The sequence below is a fragment of the Diceros bicornis genome, chromosome 22, assembly GCF_020826845.1.
Source record: "Diceros bicornis minor isolate mBicDic1 chromosome 22, mDicBic1.mat.cur, whole genome shotgun sequence".
NCBI lineage: Eukaryota > Metazoa > Chordata > Mammalia > Perissodactyla > Rhinocerotidae > Diceros > Diceros bicornis.
In genome coordinates, this window is record NC_080761.1 from 48,245,133 (window position 1) to 48,264,626 (window position 19,494).

The following is a 19,494-nucleotide window of genomic DNA, read 5'->3' on the forward strand; positions in this document are numbered from 1 at the left end:
TTTCAGCATTTCAGGTTAACATAAAATAGAAATGTACCTTCATTCAGCAAGCTTTGGATATGAGGCCACAGCTTTACCTTTAATAGGAAACCACAGAAAGAGTTCAGTCCCATTCTACTCACATAAACCATTTCTACTTTTGGTTTGTTGGAAATGCAAAAATCTGAGTGCAAAAAAATAACCCTTTGGGCCGGCTCCATGGTGTAGCGGTTAAGTACGCGCGCTCTGCTGCTGGTGGCCCGGATTCGGATTCCCGGCGTGCACTGATGCACCGCTTGTCAGGCCACGCTGTGGCAGTGTCCCACATAAAGTGGAGGAAGATGGGCACAGATGTTAGCCCAGGGCCAGTCTTCCTCAGCAAAAAGAGGAGGATTGGCATGGATGTTAGCTCAGGGCTGATCTCCCTCACAAAAAAAACTAAAACAAAATAACCCTTTATATTCATGCAATTGTCTCCCAAATTTTTATTGTTGTTATCCTACAGCTAAGCGACAACTTTTTAGCAACTCCACTTTGAGTTTGTCCAAAGTATTCAGCCGAATCAACTACCCTTTTTATATTGTTACTTCAACTGTTTATATATTTAACTAAATTATGCAACGACAATAACTGAATTGGAAACAAACGTGTGACTCGGTAAGCAAACAGTTCAAATGGCAGGGGAAGTATACACGCATGTTAAAGAATAGTCATTAACAACCAGTTCAGCATACTGGGAACATCAGTGAATTTATTTTTCAAATGAAATGGAAAGGGCAATTAATACAATTAATCAGTTAAGTGATTAATAAAAACTTAAATTTTAAAAAAAGCAATGAGGGAATAGCAGGAAAACAAGAAAAATACCTGCTAACATCTAACCCAGTGCTTGAGCAGCAGGATGAGGCAATCAACTGGCTGAGGGAAAAATGATGATACGGATTAAAAATTAGGTTTCTGTAATACAAAGAATACAAAATCTTTCTGTGTAGACAGTTACAAAACCAGAAAACAATGCTTCCCAAGTCTCTCAAAGTTACCTATGGGGAAACATAGTTGCAGTTCAAATGAAGATCCCATCTCAGACCTCTGACAAGCTCACTGCCACCATTCTAAGGAATGTTCCAGAGACATGCCTATCTGCTTAACATTTAAAAGTAACTGGGTCAAGATGTGGCTTCAAAGTTATCAATTGGGAGACACTGGGAGGAGGGGGTTTAAAATAATATCGGAGGATGTGAACCAGGGCTGCCGAAGTAGAGTGCACCGGACTTAACCACTATGCCACAGGGCTGGCCCCAAGTTACTCCTGTTTTGAAGGATAGAATAACTTGTAGACTATTTAAGAAATATAACTATTACAATGTACAATCTAGCATACTGTTAACTAGTAACCAGTACGCTGTAAGTAGTAACTAGTACTAGATGACACCAACTTGCTCTTTCAACCATTTATATTTTAAGAATACCCATGTATTCCATTTTAAATAAAAGTGCTCACATTTCAGATTTATAAAACAGATAATTAAATGGAAATTTAAAATTAATTCCTACTAAAGAATTATTCACTTTACAAAACAATTCCTTGTGAATTTTATTTGATATTTAAAAATTCCAGTGAATATAAAATAGTTCAATTTATGTGTTACCTAAAATCTCTAAAGCCTATTTAGAAATATCTTTTTTCAAAAGTTAATCATCCAAAATTGGAATTAAATAATCACTAATTTAGAACATGCCCATCCTCTGCTAAGAAAGTAGGAGTGACTACGAACAATAGCTCTACAACACTCGTATAGAACCTACTTTCCAGTACACCTTATTTTGAGAACCTGTTTTTTTTTAATTTCTTTATCTTCTAGAACTGTGATATTATCTCAACATTGCTTATTATCTGTAGGGAAACACAGCTTCATTTCCACTGACATCTCCCTCAATATGACTCACTAAAAGCACATTAATTTAAAATTCATAAAAAGATACTTATTAGAGCAATTCTAAAATATTGCTAAGATTTCCCTACAGTGTTTGTATGTTTATTCTTTATATATAAAACCTCAATTCTATTATTTTATTGCACTATTCAAGATTTAAATTTCATTATGAACATATTCTTTAGAGCATAGTCACCTCCATTGAAGGCAAGTTAATACGTGTTCTCATTTTTAGTGCTATTTTAGCTACAATAAAGCTTCTTTTCCAGCACGTCTCCAAATGCAGACAGCATTCTAATTCTAGGCTTCCATATTACCTTATTTATTTAAAATTGTTGTTATTGTTAAACAATTGCTGTAATCTGTAACATTTGCAAATTTTGTCACAATACCAGTTGTAAAACACTGCAAAATTATAGATGCTGAAGTTTTTAAACTATCCACAACAATATAAATTTGCTCGTTTGCTTACCTAAGGTGAACTAAAGCGACAATCTCATCACTCACCCTTTTTAAAATGAAGGTATTTAGAAACTATGGGTGTTATATCTTCATAGATCCTAAATCTCATTCCTATAAAAAATGTTCTAACACTCAATTTCAAAGTAGCGTAAACATTTCTTATAACTACTGTTTTCTTGTTTTTGGCAGTAAAAGAGAACTATTGCCAGGTAAAATAAAAGTAAGCAAATAATCTTTTAAATAGGAATAGAGATCAAGAGTTTGGGAAGACAGACATGCATGTGAGAGCTCACTTTAGAAGATAAATATAACTTGAACATATAAAGCTGTCAATGTGAGGAGATAATGTAAAACTGTAAAGATAATTTTGGAATTTTTTTACTTGTGCATAAACATTTGCGTAGTTCTGTATCTTAAAATCTGTAATAGTTTATAAGAAAATTAATGTACACAAGGCATATTAAATACCATATACAGATACACAAGTATTCATATACCTCATATTGAGAGTTGTCACTTTACAGCTTATTAGACAATTGTATTAATGTTATGTCCTTTCTGATAAAAACGATAATACAAGAGCATAGATTGCCCATTAAAAGAAAATATCAAAATTTTCATGTATTTTTAATAACACAGATTGCTTTATCTAGACCTATTTGAAACTATTTTTATCGAAATTGGGATAAAAAGGTAACAGTATTATGTCTCAGTTGATAAAACACTGACAAAGTGATATAATTGGTCCCGAGAACAACCTTTGGCCTTTATGTATTATCTCTTCAATCAGAGTCTCATTTTATTGATACTTTGAGCATTCCGGCAAATGAAGTACTATGTAGCATGCTGAAATATACATGCCATACAAAAAGACAGTAGCTACTCTCAGCTCCAACTAATTCTTTGCCCTCCCAGGAAGAGTTACTTGATCTGATTTTTCAAGCAACTCAGAAATCCAGATTTTGGTGTGATATCACTTGGTTTTTAAATGTTGGAAACCATTTGAAAATTGTTTAAATGTTTAAACAAAACATCTCTGTGGCTCTAACCCATCTGTAACTCTGGATTATGTCTAAACTGTAATCAAGTACCTCGCAGTAGTTTTCTATTGCCACTATAACAAATTACCACAAATTTAGTGGCTTAAAACATGAATTTATTCTCTTACAGTTCTGGAGGTCAGAAGTCTGAAATAAGTCTTAGAGCATTAGAATCAAGGTGTAGGCAGTGCTGTCCTTCCGGAAGCTTCAAGGGAGAATCCATGTCCTTGTCTTTACCAGCTTCTAAGAGGCCACCTGATTCCTTAGCTTGTGGTTCCTTTCTCCTTCAAAGCACACCACTCCAACCTCTGCTTCCACTATCCCAACTCTTTCTGCTGCCTTTGACCTTCTTACTTCCCTTTTCTAAGGATCCTTGTGATTACACTGGTGCCAAATGGATAATCCAGGATAATCCTCCCGTCTCAAGATGCTTAACTTAATCACACCAGCAAAGTCCCTTCCGCCTTGTAAGTTAACGTATTCATAGGTTCTGGAAATGAGCACATGGACATCCCTGGGGAGAGGTCATTATTCGGTCTACCATATATGTGTTCTAAGAGTTTTTTTGTAGATTCTTGAGATTTTTTACATATATGATTATACGCTATGGTCTGGATGTTTCTGTCCCCCAAAAAAGTTCACATATTGAAATCCTGACCCTCAAAGGTGATGGTATTAGTAGGTGGGCCTTTTGGGAAATGATTAGGTTATGAGGCTGGAGCCCTCACGAGTGGGATTGTGCTCTAAAAAGAGATCCCACAGATCTGAGAGCTCCTTCCACCACGTGAGGATATAAGAAGTCTGCAACCTAGAAGAGAGCCCTCACTTAAGCATGCTGGTACCCTGATCTCAGACTTCCCCTATCTCCAGAACTAAGAAATAAATTCCTGTTGTTTATAAGCTACCCAGTCTGTGGTATTTGGTTATTTGTCTTCTGCAAACAGGGACAGTTTTATTATTTCCTTTCTAATCTATATGTCTTTTATTTCTTTTTCTTGCTTTATTGACCTGTTAGGACTTTCTGTGTATTGTTAAATAGGAGTGGTGAGAGTAAATACTCTTGTTTGTTCCTATCTTAGAAAGAAAGCATTCAGCCCTTCACAATTAAGTATGCCAATATTTTTTAAAGTTTATTTTATTATTCTTTTTTCTAACTTCTTGAATTAGATACTTAGTTCATCTATTTTAATTATTTATGGATTAGTAAGATATATTTAAGGCAAAAATGTTTCTCTGAGGACCACTTTAGCTGTATCCCATAAAACTGGTTAGTGTTTTATTTATTGTTAGTTTTCAGATAGTTTATAATTCCTCTTTAACCTAAAAGCTATTGAGTTTTAAAATTTGTAGGTAGTGAAGTTCCCCAATCTCCTTTTGTTCATTTTACTTTGTTTTTTGGGTTTTTTTGGTGAGGAAGATCGGCCCTGAGCTAATACCTGTTGCCCATCTTCCTCCTTTTGCTTGAGGAAGAGTGGCCCAGAGCTAACATGTGTGCCAATCGTCCTCTATTTTGTATGTGGGTCGCCACCACAACATGGCTTGATGAGTGGTATAAGTCTGCGCCCAGGATCCAAACCTGCAAACCTGGGCCGCCGAAGCAGCATGCACCAAACTTCACCACCATGCCACCAGGCCAGCCCCTGTTCATTTTAGTTTACTCCTCTAAAATCAGGATGATTCCTAAGCTTTTTCTCTGAGGACTTGATTGATGTTTTATGACCAAACTTCTTATCTATTCCACAGGAATTACGTTCTCTGTTTTCAGAGTATGGTTTATATCAATCAATTTATTTAAGTCTTCAGTATCCCTGCTTATTTTTCATCCAGTTGATCTATCATGAGACAGATGAGAGATGAAATCAAGTTCCTACTACTCCTGTAGTTCCTATTTCACACCACCACATTCCTGTAGTTTTTGCTTTATGAAAGCTATACAGAGGAAATGTATATACAGCAGTCCCCCCTTATCCTCCAGGGATATGTTCCAAGACCCCCAGTGGATGCCTGAAACCACAGATAGTACCAAACTCGGTATATCTTATGTTTTTTCCCTATATGTACATACCTATGATAAAGTTTAATTTATAAATGAGGCACAGTAAGAGATTAACAATAACTTCTCTTTGGCATTTCTGATTTGCCAGCATCACTATTCTTGTGCTTTGGGGCATTATTAACTAAAATAAGGGTTACCTGAACACAAGCACTGTGATACCTCGACAGCCGACCTAATAACCGAGGTGGCTACTAAGTGACCAATGGGCTGGCAGCATCTACAGCATGGATACACTGGACAAAGGGATGACTGACCTCCCAGGCAGGACAGAGTGGCATGGCTTGAGATTTCATCACACTATCCAGAATGGTGTGCAATTTAAAACTTATAAATTGTCTATTTCTAGAGTTTTCCATTTAATATTTTCAGACCTCGGCTGTCCACAGGTAACTGAAAGCTGGGAAAGCGAAACTGCAGAATTACGGGGGACTACTGTATATATATATATGTGTATATATACATAAAGCATATCTGAGGCATATATTCCTAACTTTAGATCATCTTTGGAGATTTCACATTTTACTCTTATAAACTGCCCTTAATTGTCTCATATAAATCTTTTTGCTGTGAATTCAACCTTGACTAATATTAGAATTGTTATATCTTGCTTGCAAGCACTTCTTCCAGATCTTTTGTTTGGTTATGGACTTTATGACATATTTTAACATTCAAACTTTTTAAAAAAATTTTCACACAAAGGTATCTTTTTTTTTATTTTATGGTGTCTGGGTTTTCAGTCTTGTTTAAGAATTCCTCCCGCCCTCTCTGCCGCTATAGATTACCCAAGTACTCTATTTTTTCCAAATCATAATTTTTTGTCTTTTGGTAAGGTTTTATGATTTTCTCCATAAGTTTCCTGTTAAATGCATTTAAAACCATGTCATAGGGCTGGCCCCGTGGCTTAGCGGTTAAGTGCGTGCACTCCGCTGCTGGCGGCCCGGGTTCGGATCCTGGGCGCGCACTGACGCACCGCTTCTCCGGCCATGCTGAGGCCGTGTCCCACATACAGCAACTGGAAGGATGTGCAGCTATGACATACAACTATCTACTGGGGCTTTGGGGGGGGGGAATAAATAAATAAAATCTTTAAAAGCATGTCATAGTTTTTGTAGCTATTATGAATAGAATTTTTTTTCTAATTCCATGTGATGTTAATTTTATGTGTCAACTTGATTGGGTTAAGGAATGGCTGATAGCTGGGAAAACATTATTTCTGGTAAATCAAACCATCATGTTGCACACCTTAAACTTACACAGTAAGGTATGTCAATTATTTCTCAATAAAACTGGGGAAAAAAACAACAACATCACTTCTGGGTGTGTCTGTGAGGATGTTTCCAGAAGAGATTAGCATTTAAATTGGTGAACTGAGTTAAAGCAGATGGCCCTTCCCAATGTGGGTGGGCATCACTCAGTCCCTTGACGGCTGGACTAGAAAAGGCAGAGGAAGGGCCAATTGGCTCTCTCTGTCTGAGCTGAGATCCATCGTCTCTTGCCCTCAGACATGGGTACTCCTGGCTCTCGGGCTTTTGGTAGATTGAAACTTACAGGATCAACCCCCCAACCTCAGGCCTTCCAACTGAGACTGAATTACACCACCGGTTTCCTGGGTTCTCTAGCTTACAGACAGCAGATTGTGGGACTTCTTGGCAACCATAACCATATACAGCAATTCCTAAAATAAATCCCCTCTTTTATATATCTATATATATCCTATTGGTTCTGTTTCTCTGGAAAATTCTAATACATTCCCTTTACAGATGTTTCTGCTGGAAGAGAGAAAAGTTGATTTTTTAATGCTCGTCTTATATATAGCCCATATTACCAAAGTCTAGTCTTTTTTAATAAAAAAAACAGTAGAATCTCTCAGGTGTTCTAGGTTTATAATTTTATAAATTGGAAAGAGATATACTTTATTACTTCTTTTCCAAAGTTTATCATATCAGTTAATTAGTCCTCTCCCACCACCTTTTTTTTGGTGTGAGTGCATTTGCTAGAATCTCCGAGAAAAAGCTGAAAATTAATGGTCCTAACAGGCTTCCTGTCTAGTTCCTCATTTTAATTCACCAAGTGGGTAGTTACGTTTGGTCTGATGGTCTGTATCATATCTGAGTAGTTTTCTACTATATCTTTTTTACCTACAGCTTCTATTAGAAATGACTGCTGAATATTATCAAAGGCCTTTTTAGCATCTACTTATCTGACCATGTAATTTTTCTCCTTTAATTCATTGATATGAATTATGCTAACAGACTTTCTAATTAAATTTCCTGTAAACTCCTGGAATATATCCTACTTGGTCAGTAGTGTAATTGCTCACTTGATACACTGCTGGATTCTATATGCTAATATTGTACTTAAAATTTTTACATCTATATTCACAAGTGAGATGGCCTATAATCCCCTAAACACTTCTTTGGCAATATTTATGAGATTTTTGGGTACTAAAGCTATGCAGATATCATAAAGGAAACTGAAGGCCTTTTCTTCTTTTCCTAAGGCCTGGACTACTTTAAATAACACAGGTGCAATCTGTTTGAAAATAATAACAGATGGCATTTATTGAATGTTTGATTAGCTATAAACCAAGTACATGTTTTGACTCATGTAAGTACTAATAAAGTTGTGAATCCCCTTGCCTTGGAGCTTTTTCAACAGATCTTTACTCACCTTTCTAACTTCTCCTTTGTTAATCTCTTCAAGTTTTCCACTTTTGGGGGGAGTCAGTTTGGTTAATTTGTATTTTGTTAGAAAACCATTTGCTAGTTTCAAATTTGTTTAATACAATGCTGTATGTGGATTCTCATTATTCTTTTAAACTTACACAAACCTATGATTATGTCTCCTTCCTTCCTAATCTCAATTACAATTGCTCTCCACTTATTTCCTTAAGCAGACCCAATATGAGTTTATCTATGTTCTGGTCTTTACAAAGACCGAGTTTATGGATTTATTTATCCTTTTTTTTTTTTATGTTTCTTTACTTTTAATGTTTACCTCTGTCGTTTCATTTTTCCAAATTTCTTTTGGTTTATTTTTTTTCTAATTCCTTTAAGATATGAAGTAAGTTCCTTGGCTAGTCATTAAGCTTTTATCTCTCACATCTAAATCTTCCCTTTAAACTCAACTTTGTGATGCTAACAATCAAATGGAACACATGAACTCTAACTGGATCCTGGATCAGATCAATCAGTTAATTACTTTAAATAAATATACTATAAAAGATTATTTTAGTAATTGGGGACATTTTATATGGGTAATATATTAGATGACATGATTTGAATTACTGTTTATTTTCTTAAGAGTGATGACAGTATTGTGGCTATGCAGGAGACTGTCCTTATTTTTAGGAAGTACATACTGAATTGTCTAAGCATGAAATGTTATGACATCTGTGACTTATTTTTTACATGGTTTATGGACTGAACTGTGTCTTCCCTCCTATCAAAATTCCTATGTTGAAGCCCTAACCAGTACCTCAGAATGTGAGTATTTTGGAGGTAGAGCCTTCAACCAGGTAAGTAAGTTAAAACGAGGCCATTCTGGTGGGTCCTAATCCAATCTGACTGGTGTCCTTACGAAATGAGATTAGGACACAGGGAAAGACACCAGGGGTTCACACACACAGAACAACCATGTGAAGACCAGCAAGAGGGTGGCCATCTGGAAGCCAAAGAGACAGGCTTCCGGGGACACCAACCCTCTGACACCCTGACCTTGGACTTCCAGCCTCCAGAGCTGTGAGAAATAAATTTCTGTTGTTAAGCCCCCTGTCTGCGGTTCTTTGCTATGGCAGCCCTGGCAAACTAACACAAGCGGTTCTGGGGGAAAAAGGATAAATATGAGAGAGAGAGAGCTAAATGGCAAAACGTTAATGTTGCTGAATCTAGCTGGGGCTATACCGATGTTCATTATATCACTTTCAACTTTTTTGTAAGTTTGAAGTTTTCCAAAATAAAAAGTTTGGGGGAAAAATTTCACCAGGAAATTTATACGCATATAGGTTTGTATTAGTCTGCTCAGGCTGCCATAACAAAACACCACAAACTAGCTCGCTTAAACAACAGAAACGTGTTTCTCACAGTTCTGGAAGATGGAAGTCGAAGATCAAGGCATCTGCAGGTTTGGTTTCTTCTGAGGCCTCTCTCCTTGGCTTCCAGATGGCTGCTTTCTCTCTGTGTCCTCCACAGTCTTTTCTATGTGTGCCCATCCCTGGTGTCTCTAAGTGTGTCCAAATTTCTTCTTCTTATAAGGACACCAGGCAGGTTGGATTAACTTAATCACTTCTTTAAAGATTTTATCTCCAAATAAGGTTACATTCTGAGGTGCTAGGCGTTAGGGCTTCCACATATGAATTCTGGAGGGGCACAATTCAGCCCATAACAAGGTCTTTTTTTATTATTCTTGCCCTGATGGTCTTAAGACAAGTCTTTACGTCAAAAAATTTAATTCTATCATTTCTTACTACTTTTCTAGCTATTTGTTTCTCTTTCTAGAATTTCCAGTATGTCCACGATAGGTCTCCTAAAACTGTCTTCCAGGGTCCCAAGAGTCATACATAAGGCTTTACATTTTTTGTGTGTGGCCTTTCTCTATTGCTCAGTATTTATTTATTCAACTTGATTTTTCAGGACAATGATTCAGTCCCCAGCACAACTACTGTCTTTATCAGTTTGTCTACTGAATTTAGGAATTTAGAATTTTTTTAATTCCTGAAATTAAATTTGTGCTCTAATTATATTTCCTTGCGAGTTTGCATTACTTTGCTGAAGTTTTCTTTCTATATTAACTCCACGCTCCGCAGAAGCTGCCTGTTACACTTATCCAGCCTAGTTTTCCTCTCTCAAGTTACTGAATTCCTTTATCGTTCCTTGCCTACTCATAACTGACTGTTCCCTCAGCATCCAGATAGGTCAGACTACTGGCATCTATTAAAGGGTGAAATACCAGCAGGTAAGAGAAAACATGGGAATTTTCAGCACCAAGCACCAAACATGTTAACAAATCTAACTCTCTGTTAAAGCACAGGAAGAAGGTCTCTACGAGGCTGCTCATCACTTCAGTTCCCCTCTACACAGATTAACAGGACTGATGTTCCTCTAAGCACAAAGCAAACAGGAAGATACCATACACTGTAATAGGATCCAAAGGATTCTGCCGGTTAAGCCCTCTTAAGCAGCCTCTTAAGGCTTTGAGAGAAGACAAATCACTACCTTTACCCCACGCCTCAAACTATGCTCAATACACCACGGAGAATGAGGTTCCCTACCCACGTTCTCTCCCAGACGTCTATAGGTAACTGAAAACCTCAGACCTCTTCCTTGGCTCCAACAGTTTGCCCACTTAGGTTACTATTGCTCCAAAGAGGAAGTACAGGGAAAAAGTCAAGAACCTGGGCTAAAGCAAACATCTTCCCACATTATCTCCCTTTCCCATCTTCATTGCTTCACAATGCAGTGCATCTCCCCCATTCATAACTAATATTATTATTAATAACTAGTAAAAAAAATAATACACTAGTCACATACTCATTTAATTTCAACAATCCTATGAAGCAAGGATTATCTCCATTTTACAAATGAATAAAGTGATGTTAGGAAAGGTAAAGTGTTTCAAAGCCAGGTCCATTTGCACAAAAGCCTAGTCTCTTCAAAACAAACACTGCCTCCTACTTTCATACTCATTTGTGTGACCTCAGGCACACAGATCTTTTTGGGCCTTATTGTTCCACCTGTAAAATGATGATGCTAATACCACGTACCCCACATGGTTGTTATACAAACCCAATGAGGGAAGGACAGCGTATAAAGGGATTAGAACAGTATCTGGCATACAATGTTCAGTAAGTGATGGTTTTCAGTATTATTATTTATTTGGCATCTGGTAGCTTAGAAACTTGGTTTTTTTTTTCAAAGCCCATACTCAAAGCTCAAGTAATTCAAAAGAATCTCAACAATCTGGCACTTACCAGGTCCACAAATGACTATTATGACAACTTTTGGTAATATTTGTGATTGTTGAACCTGCTCACTGCAGCATTAAAAAGTTAATGTGACTTATCTGGTAAGCACATTATAAAAGTGGGTTCTTCGCAATAGTCACTTTGATTCTATTCACCATTTTTTTCATGAGAATAGTTCAGATGTCAAATATTATAATTTGTTGTAATCTTTTAAGAGAATTAAATTTCTAATTTAATTGGCTATCCATTAAACGGCTTCCTGGGGCTGGCCCTGTGGCCTAGTGATTAAGTTCAGTGCGCTCTGCTTCAGTGGCCCAGGGTTCGGTTCCCGGGCACGGACCTACACCACTCGTCAGCAGCCATGCTGTGGCGGTGACCAACGTACAAAATAGAGGAAGACTGGCACAGATGTTAGCTCAGGGCGAATCTTCCTCAAGCAAAAAGAGGAAGACTGGCAACAGATGTTAGCTCAGAGTGAATCTTCCTCAGCCAAAAAAAAAAGAAAAAAAAAGGCTTCTAACAGTAGAAAAGGTAGCATTAGTGTTCAGGTATGAAAAATTAAGCATTTAACCTTGATAACACCTCAAAAACTGGGAAAAATAAATAGATTTGAACAAAGGCAAAGGTAATTAAGCAAAAGTTCAATTCAGGATTCTCTATAAATAGCATCTAGAAGCAAAATGATTAAGTTAGATAATTTAAGAAATTTCAAAGTACTAAAAAGTGGCAAGCCTTGTAAATGCTTAAACCAGCTAAACTAGATTAGTATATTACATAAACAATTTAAAGCTAAGTATTTTGAAGAAAAGACAATAGTAAGACTTTTCAGAAATGTGAATATTTTCTACTCTGTGGTTAAGTATAAATGACCCTATGACACTCCGAGGCAAGATGGATGTGATGACCAAAAATCAACTGATTTTGAGGCAGCCAAGCATCATCACGAGTTTTTCAATGCTTCAGTACAAATAGAATATTTGATGTCCTCTACAGTTATGAAATGAAATTGTTCTTTTTTAGTGATACTTACCCAACAGCATTCTATTAGAAAAGAAAAAACACTCAAAATTTCAGGTTAAATATGTGCTACTTATTTTGCTGCTGCCGCTGGTAATCTCTTCTCATTTGTGCTGTTGCCTGTAGCCAAACTTTGGAGAGAGAGTACCAAAAAAAATAATTGTGTTAGTCAAAAATCAACAGATGGTGAATTAGTGGATGAAAGTTTGATGAGCCATGGCAGAGTAGAACAATCTAGAAAAAAATTAGCATGTTGCTTCTTCATGAGTCAGCACCCCAAAACTTTAAGCATTTTTATCATCACAATAACCAAATTATATGTCCCTATATAAAATGAACCACCTTACTGTCTCATCTGTGAAATGAGGCTATTATCACCTAACGTTAATAGGTATGTAGAAAAACTCAGTGAGACCAAGTGTTCTAAGCTACTAACATAATGCCTGGCAGAGTAAGTACTTAATAAATAGTGGCTATCACCAGCAGTATATTCAAATTCCAAATGAGAGATGTGATTCCGCTGCTAGTTGGCATCGCTGCTGTCCTATGCCTACGAGAAGAAGCTTAAGAAAATCATTTTAGGGCCGGCCCCGTGGCTTAGTGGTTAAGTGCGTGCGCTCCACTACTGGCGGTCCGGGTTCGGACCCCGGGCGCGCAGCGCACCAACGCACCGCTTCTCCAGCCATGCTGAGGCCGCGTCCCACATACAGCAACTAGAAGGATGTGCAACTATGACATACAACTATCTACTGCGGCTTTGGGGAAAAAAAAAAGAGGAAGAGAATTGGCAATAGATGTTAGCTCAGAGCCGGTTTTCTTCAGCAAAAAGAGGAGGATTAGCACAGATGTTAGCTCAGGGCTGATCTTCCTCACAAAAAAAAAAAAAAAAAAAAAAAAGAGATGAAGAAAATCATTTTAATCCTGAAAGCCACTAATCCCTCCTCATATATAACAAAAGGATCAATCATTACAAGTAAATCAATCCTTCTACAATGTTGAATTATTTTATATAAATACAACACAGAAAAACAATCACATTTTTTTAGGGCAAGAAATCACCAAAGGAATAACAAAGAAATTTTGAAGTGAAAATGAAAAGTTTTTCAACTTACTGACTGACTAAATCAGATCCCATCTTAGAGCCATCATCTGCCTCCTCTTCCATTTCAGAGTCCACAGCATTGTCACCTTATAAATGAAATAAACTATTGAAAGCATGCTTATAAAATGTCAGAACAATTTAATCATTACACAAAAAGTGTCATCTTTAAAAATGATGCAGATTAAAGAACTTTATAGTTGTTGAAAGATGACATTTTTAATTGCTTATATTTAAAACCAGTTTTTTCAATGCATTAGGTATTTCTCATTGCTTTCCCTTTATCTATTACATAAACATATATATACACACAGGAATGTGTATATATACTTACAGACTATACACATATGTATACATCTATTACCAGAGTTACAAATTCCATTAAACCATTTTGCATTTAAAAAAGACGTTCTCTCTGGAAATTGAAAGTCTTCATTTTTTTGTTCCTTCTCTTGTGATGCTAATGCTAAAATCTTTGTAAAGTTCCAAAAGAAAAAAAAAAATGCTTGAAAATCCAAAATTCTACAGGTAACAGTATCACAAAGAGGAGTCATACTTCAGGCAGACATATAAATTTTGACAAATTGCAAGAAATTCTTCTAACTCTGCACCTGGATCTTACTAGAGCAGAAATAGTATGCAATAGGTAACTAAAAGCAATAAGAATATTAAGCAGGGCCCAGCCCCATGGTCTAGTTGTTAAAGTTCCAGGCTCCACTTCAGTAGCCCTGGTACACGGGTTCGGATCCTGGGCACGGACCTACTCCACTCACCAGTCATGCTGTGGCAATGTCCCACACACAAAACAGAGGAAGACTGGCACAAGATGTTAGCTCAGGGCTAATCTTCCTCAAGCAAAAACAAAAAGGAGGAGGACTGGTAACAAATGTTAGCTCAGGGAAAATCTTCCTCAGCAAAAAAAAAAAAAAAAGAATATAAAGCAGAAAATAAAAAATTATTTTAAAAGAAGTCTTTGCCTTCTCAATAATTAATTTTTTACAGCATTTGGGTAAACACATTTCATTTCATTTTATTACTGCATACAAACTTATGCTCTTACCTATATGCCTGATTTGGAAAAACTATACATGCATCAAAAAGTCTATTCTTGAAACACTATTCTGATATGCAAACTGTATTTCTCAGTACAAATATAAGTAAAAATGATTACTCAACAATGAAATTACAGTAATATTCAAGTAAGAAAAAGAATACCTCAGGATTTCTGCTGAATATAGCATTAACTAGTAAGTTACCAGAACGTAGAAATACGTATTCTTACCCTCAAGAATCTTCAAGATTTTTTTTTCAGACAGGAGCTCTAACTGTTCCTGGCATAGTTTTTTAATTTCTTCTATTGAACAGTTCTAAAGAAAATGACATTTAAAAAATGCATTTATGTAATACAGTGCCAACGTAAACTAGAAAATAGCAATCATAAAAAAACAGTCCAGTTAGCAAAATCTTACAATAAAACAAATTAAAAGCCACCTAAATGTTTTAATGGGATGAAATCCGAAAAACTGCCAGTTGACATGTGAACATTATAATTTATAGAGATCTGATGGGAATATATAAAGTTATGTTTATTATGAAAGAACAAACTAGAGAGTAAGTCAGGTGGCCTACATTCTTAACAACAGCCTAGTTATATGAGGTAATTCCTCAGAAGGTTTAAATAGTCAAGTCCTTGCTCTATACATTTTAGATATACGATCTTGGGCTTAACTTGTCCAAGCCCTATTTCCACAATGAAAAATTAGAATACCATGTATTTCCCTGAATAATTTTCAGAAATAAATATATGAAAACATTTGTGAATTTAATGAAATATAACCTATTACCAACCATTGATGTGTATTGTTACACAGCAGTACATTATTTCTTAAAGCACCAGAAAGAATCATTATACCTCTAATTTAGATACTAACACTGCCTGCATTTAATAGAATTATTTCCAGAAGGTCAATAAATTCCTTAGCTAAACACAGTAAACTGCCCCACTTTTTCTTGGCAAATTTTTAAATATACGTGGCCATTTATGGTTTTCCAAAATCCCCTTTTTATATCTTTTTGAAGTAGCTGTTTTAGTTGAAAACATCCAATTATAATTTGCATTAAGTAAAATGATTGCTATAAAGGTTTCTATAAATTTCTATATATGTGTACAGTCTGATAGTATATGTAACGAAGTACCTTTAGCACATCAGGAAGCATCTTCTGTAACTTCTTCTCTCCTATGATACAGAAACACTGCTGAAGCATTTCTTTTTTGTCTGATATATAGAAACTAACTGGTTTTAATGACACAGTCAGGTCCAGTCCACCTTCTTCAAGGTCACTGTGCTCTGCCAAGAATAATTCTTTTTCCAAAGTTGGCAAAAGATATTTGGTCTCCTAAAATTCAAGAGATAAAGAACCATTAAATAATGCTACTTAAAATGTATGGAATATGTATATAATGTCATATATCTTCATTTAACAAATTCTTCTTCATTAAACATTTCCAAATTCTTTGCACAGATTATTTATCTAAAACCACAGGAAAGAATATTTAAGTGTTCAGTATTCTTTGAACTTACTCTCCACACTACAATTAACTCGATAAGATGATATAAAGTGAAAAGATAATATGTGATGACACACAAATGAAAATATACTCAATATTGAATGATTTCTTATAATTTTTGACTTTCAAAGAATTAGGATATTCCTCCAGCTGGCCATTCACCCAAAAGTTTTATGTATGCATTGCCATTCTTCTTAAATTCCTATAAAGAAATGGAATAGCAGCCAAAATGTTACAAATCCCAAATATGATACAGTAAAGTATTACTGCTTACCAGGAGCTATTATCATTTTTTTTAAACTGTTATACAATTTAATCATATTCAAAGTAACCAAGTAATTTAAGACATTTTTCTCAATTTTACCACCTAGCTCCCAAATCTATCCAGTCTCTCCAACTGCCATAATCCTGGTCTGAGGTACCATCATCTTTTGCCCAGATTACCTCAATAGCCAGTTAACCGGACCTGCTGCATCTAATCTGAGGTCTCTCCAATCTGTTTTGTACACTGTCACTAGAATGGATTTTATAAAATGTACATAATACTCACCCTCCCTATTTAAAACCTTCCAATGACTTCCCACTGCTCTCAGAGTAATAGAGCCTACCTGGCCCTTCCTGCTCATTCTTTGTGTTCCAAACACAACCACCTTCTTTGAATTCCTCAAATATAACCTGTTCTCCCTTCACCTCCCACAGGCAGGGCTTTTGTACCTACTGTTCTTCTATGACTTCTACTACAACAGTCTTTCCTCCCCATTTCCCTACCACACTATACTCTCAAGATGAACAAATTCAGGTATCAATTCATAAGTCATTTCCTCAGGAAAACCTTCCCCAACTACGGTTCAGGTAGGTTTCTTTGTTATGTTTTCTAATGGAATTGTTTAAAAGCAGTTTAAAAACAGGCCAATTTTAAAGGATACTATGATAATGAGACTGAAAAAGTAAAGAAGGTCAACTCTTGTTCTCATCTCTCACAAGGTAATTCAAGTGTTGGCGACAAGAAACTGGAACCCTCATACACTGACAGCAGGAATCTAAAATGGTGCAGCTGCTTTGGAAAAAAGTTTGGCAGTTCCTCGAAAAGTTACCACAGGACCCAACGATTCCACTCCTAGACATATATCCAAGAGAAATGTAACCAGACGTTTGCACAAAAACTTTTACATAAATGTTCATAGCGGCATTATTCATAACAGCCAAAAGGTGGAAGCAATCCAAACGTCCATCAAGTGATAAATAGAAAAACCAAATATGTTATAGCCATACAATGAAATATTTATTATTCAGCCCTAAAAAGGACTGAAGTACTGATATGTGTTACAACCCATGGATGAACTTTGAAAAAACATGCTAAGTGAAAGAAGCCAGTCACAAAAGACCACGTATTATATGATTCTATTCATATAAAATATGCAGAACAGGGAATCAATAAATCTATAGTGATAGGAAGTAGATTAGTGGTTGCCTAGGGAGGGAACAGGGTGCGAGTGACTATTAGGAATGATAGCTAAAAAGTACACATAGGGTTTCTTTTTGGGGTGATGAAATATTTTAAAATTCACTACAGTGATGGTTGCACAACTCTGAATATACTCAAAACCACTGAACTGTATACTCGAAATGGGTGAATTATATAGTATGTGAATTATATCTCTATAAAGCTGTTATCAAAAAAATAAATAAATAATAGGGAACTCAATACACAACAAATATAATGGCATTCTCAGAATTCTGAGATGTTATCTACATGCCTAACATGTAATTTCTTTTTTTCTTCACAAATACACTTACTTTTCATTATAAATAGGGTTTAGTTCTATATGCAAATATTTACAATACCCAGCATTATTGGTCTCCTCATCATGATAAAGAATACTAAAGATTAAGGGAACTGTTTAAGATAAGAATGGTGATATCCAAAATTGATTCTAGAAGGGGTAGAAAAACTAAATAGATCTATAACTATCAAAGAATTTGAAAAAAGAAAAAAAAAAAAAGATACTACCCCTAAAAAACCCACCAGACCCAGACAGCTATATGGTCCAATGGCCAAGTTCTGACAAATGTTTGAGCAAAAGATATAAACTATTCTGGAACACACCAAAACAATGCAAAGGTTCCCAACTCAATCCATGAGGTTAGCACAATCTTGATACCAAAACCAAAAAAGACTCTACAAAAATAAAAAACAGAGGCTGATTTAACTTAGGAACATAGACACAAAAGTAAAAATACTAAATTCCAGTTGAGTACAACAACCAAATCAACAAACCAAACAGGATCTATCCCAAGGCTGCAAGGACAATTCAATATCAGTTAATTTATCAATAAAATCACATCATCTGATTACAGAAAGAAAACTATGCGATCATCTCAACAGAATGACATAGAAGTATCTGATAAATCTCCACAACTCTCAGCAAACTAGGAATTGAAGAAAATTTCCATAACCTGATCAAAGGTATCTTTCAGAACCTATGACAAATATACTTACTGGTGGAACATCAGAAATGTTCCCACTAAAAAAAGGATGGGGTAAGAATGCCTACTATCACTGCTTCTGTTCAACATCACACAAAACGTCTTAGATAATGCAAAAAGAACAAAAAATAATACTGCTGAAAACGAAGAGACAAAACTCTCATGTTAGCAGAAATTTTTCTGAGTCAGTTTTAAACTAATAATTTATAATGTGGCTAGATACAAGAAAATACAGAAGAAAAATGGCCTTCTATGCTTCCACAACTCCCAATTTGAAGACGTAATGTTAAAAAAATACAGAATAAATAGTTTTATAATCTTGGATTAGGAAAGATCTTGCTTTTTTGAGGAAGATCAGCCCTGAGCTAACATCCATGTTAATCCTCCTCTTTTTGCTGAGGAAGAACGGCCCTAAGCTAACATCTATTGCCAATCCTCCTCCTTTTTTTTTCCCGTTTTCTTCTCAAAGCCCCAGTAGATAGTTGTATGTCATAGCTGCACATCCTTCTAGTTGCTGCATATGGGACGCGGCCTCAGCATGGCCAGAGAAGCAATGCGTCAGTGCGCGCCCGGGATCTGAACCCGGGCCACCAGTAGCAGAGCCTGCGCACTTCACCGCTAAGCCATGGGGCCGGCCCCTGGAAAGACCTTTCTAAACAACACACAAAATCCAAAAGGCCTAGGTAAATAATACTAGTCTTGACCACAACTAAATCAAAAGCTTCAGTACATCCTGGTCAAAATTATACTAACATTTGCAATATACCTTACGCAAAACATTAGAACCAACACTTCGGTATCTCACACTTTACGTAGTGAGATTCAGAATTTATCAGTAAAAAGTTGAAAACAACCAAACAGAAAAATGGGCAGATGATGGGTATATCCA

The 19,494-nt window shown here is 36.0% G+C and overlaps 1 protein-coding gene across 1 annotated transcript in view; it reads right to left on the reverse strand.

Annotated features, from left to right (window-relative positions):
* Positions 1–19,494, reverse strand: part of CAAP1 (caspase activity and apoptosis inhibitor 1) — a 49,264-nt gene that overhangs the window by 28,008 nt on the left and 1,762 nt on the right. Inside the window, exons 2-4 of the mRNA XM_058565917.1 lie at positions 15,746–15,946; positions 14,832–14,916; positions 13,563–13,638 (exon numbers count right to left, since the gene is read on the reverse strand). Of these exons, the coding sequence (XP_058421900.1) occupies positions 13,563–13,638; positions 14,832–14,916; positions 15,746–15,946 (362 nt within the window). The remainder of the gene's footprint in view (positions 1–13,562; positions 13,639–14,831; positions 14,917–15,745; positions 15,947–19,494) is intronic.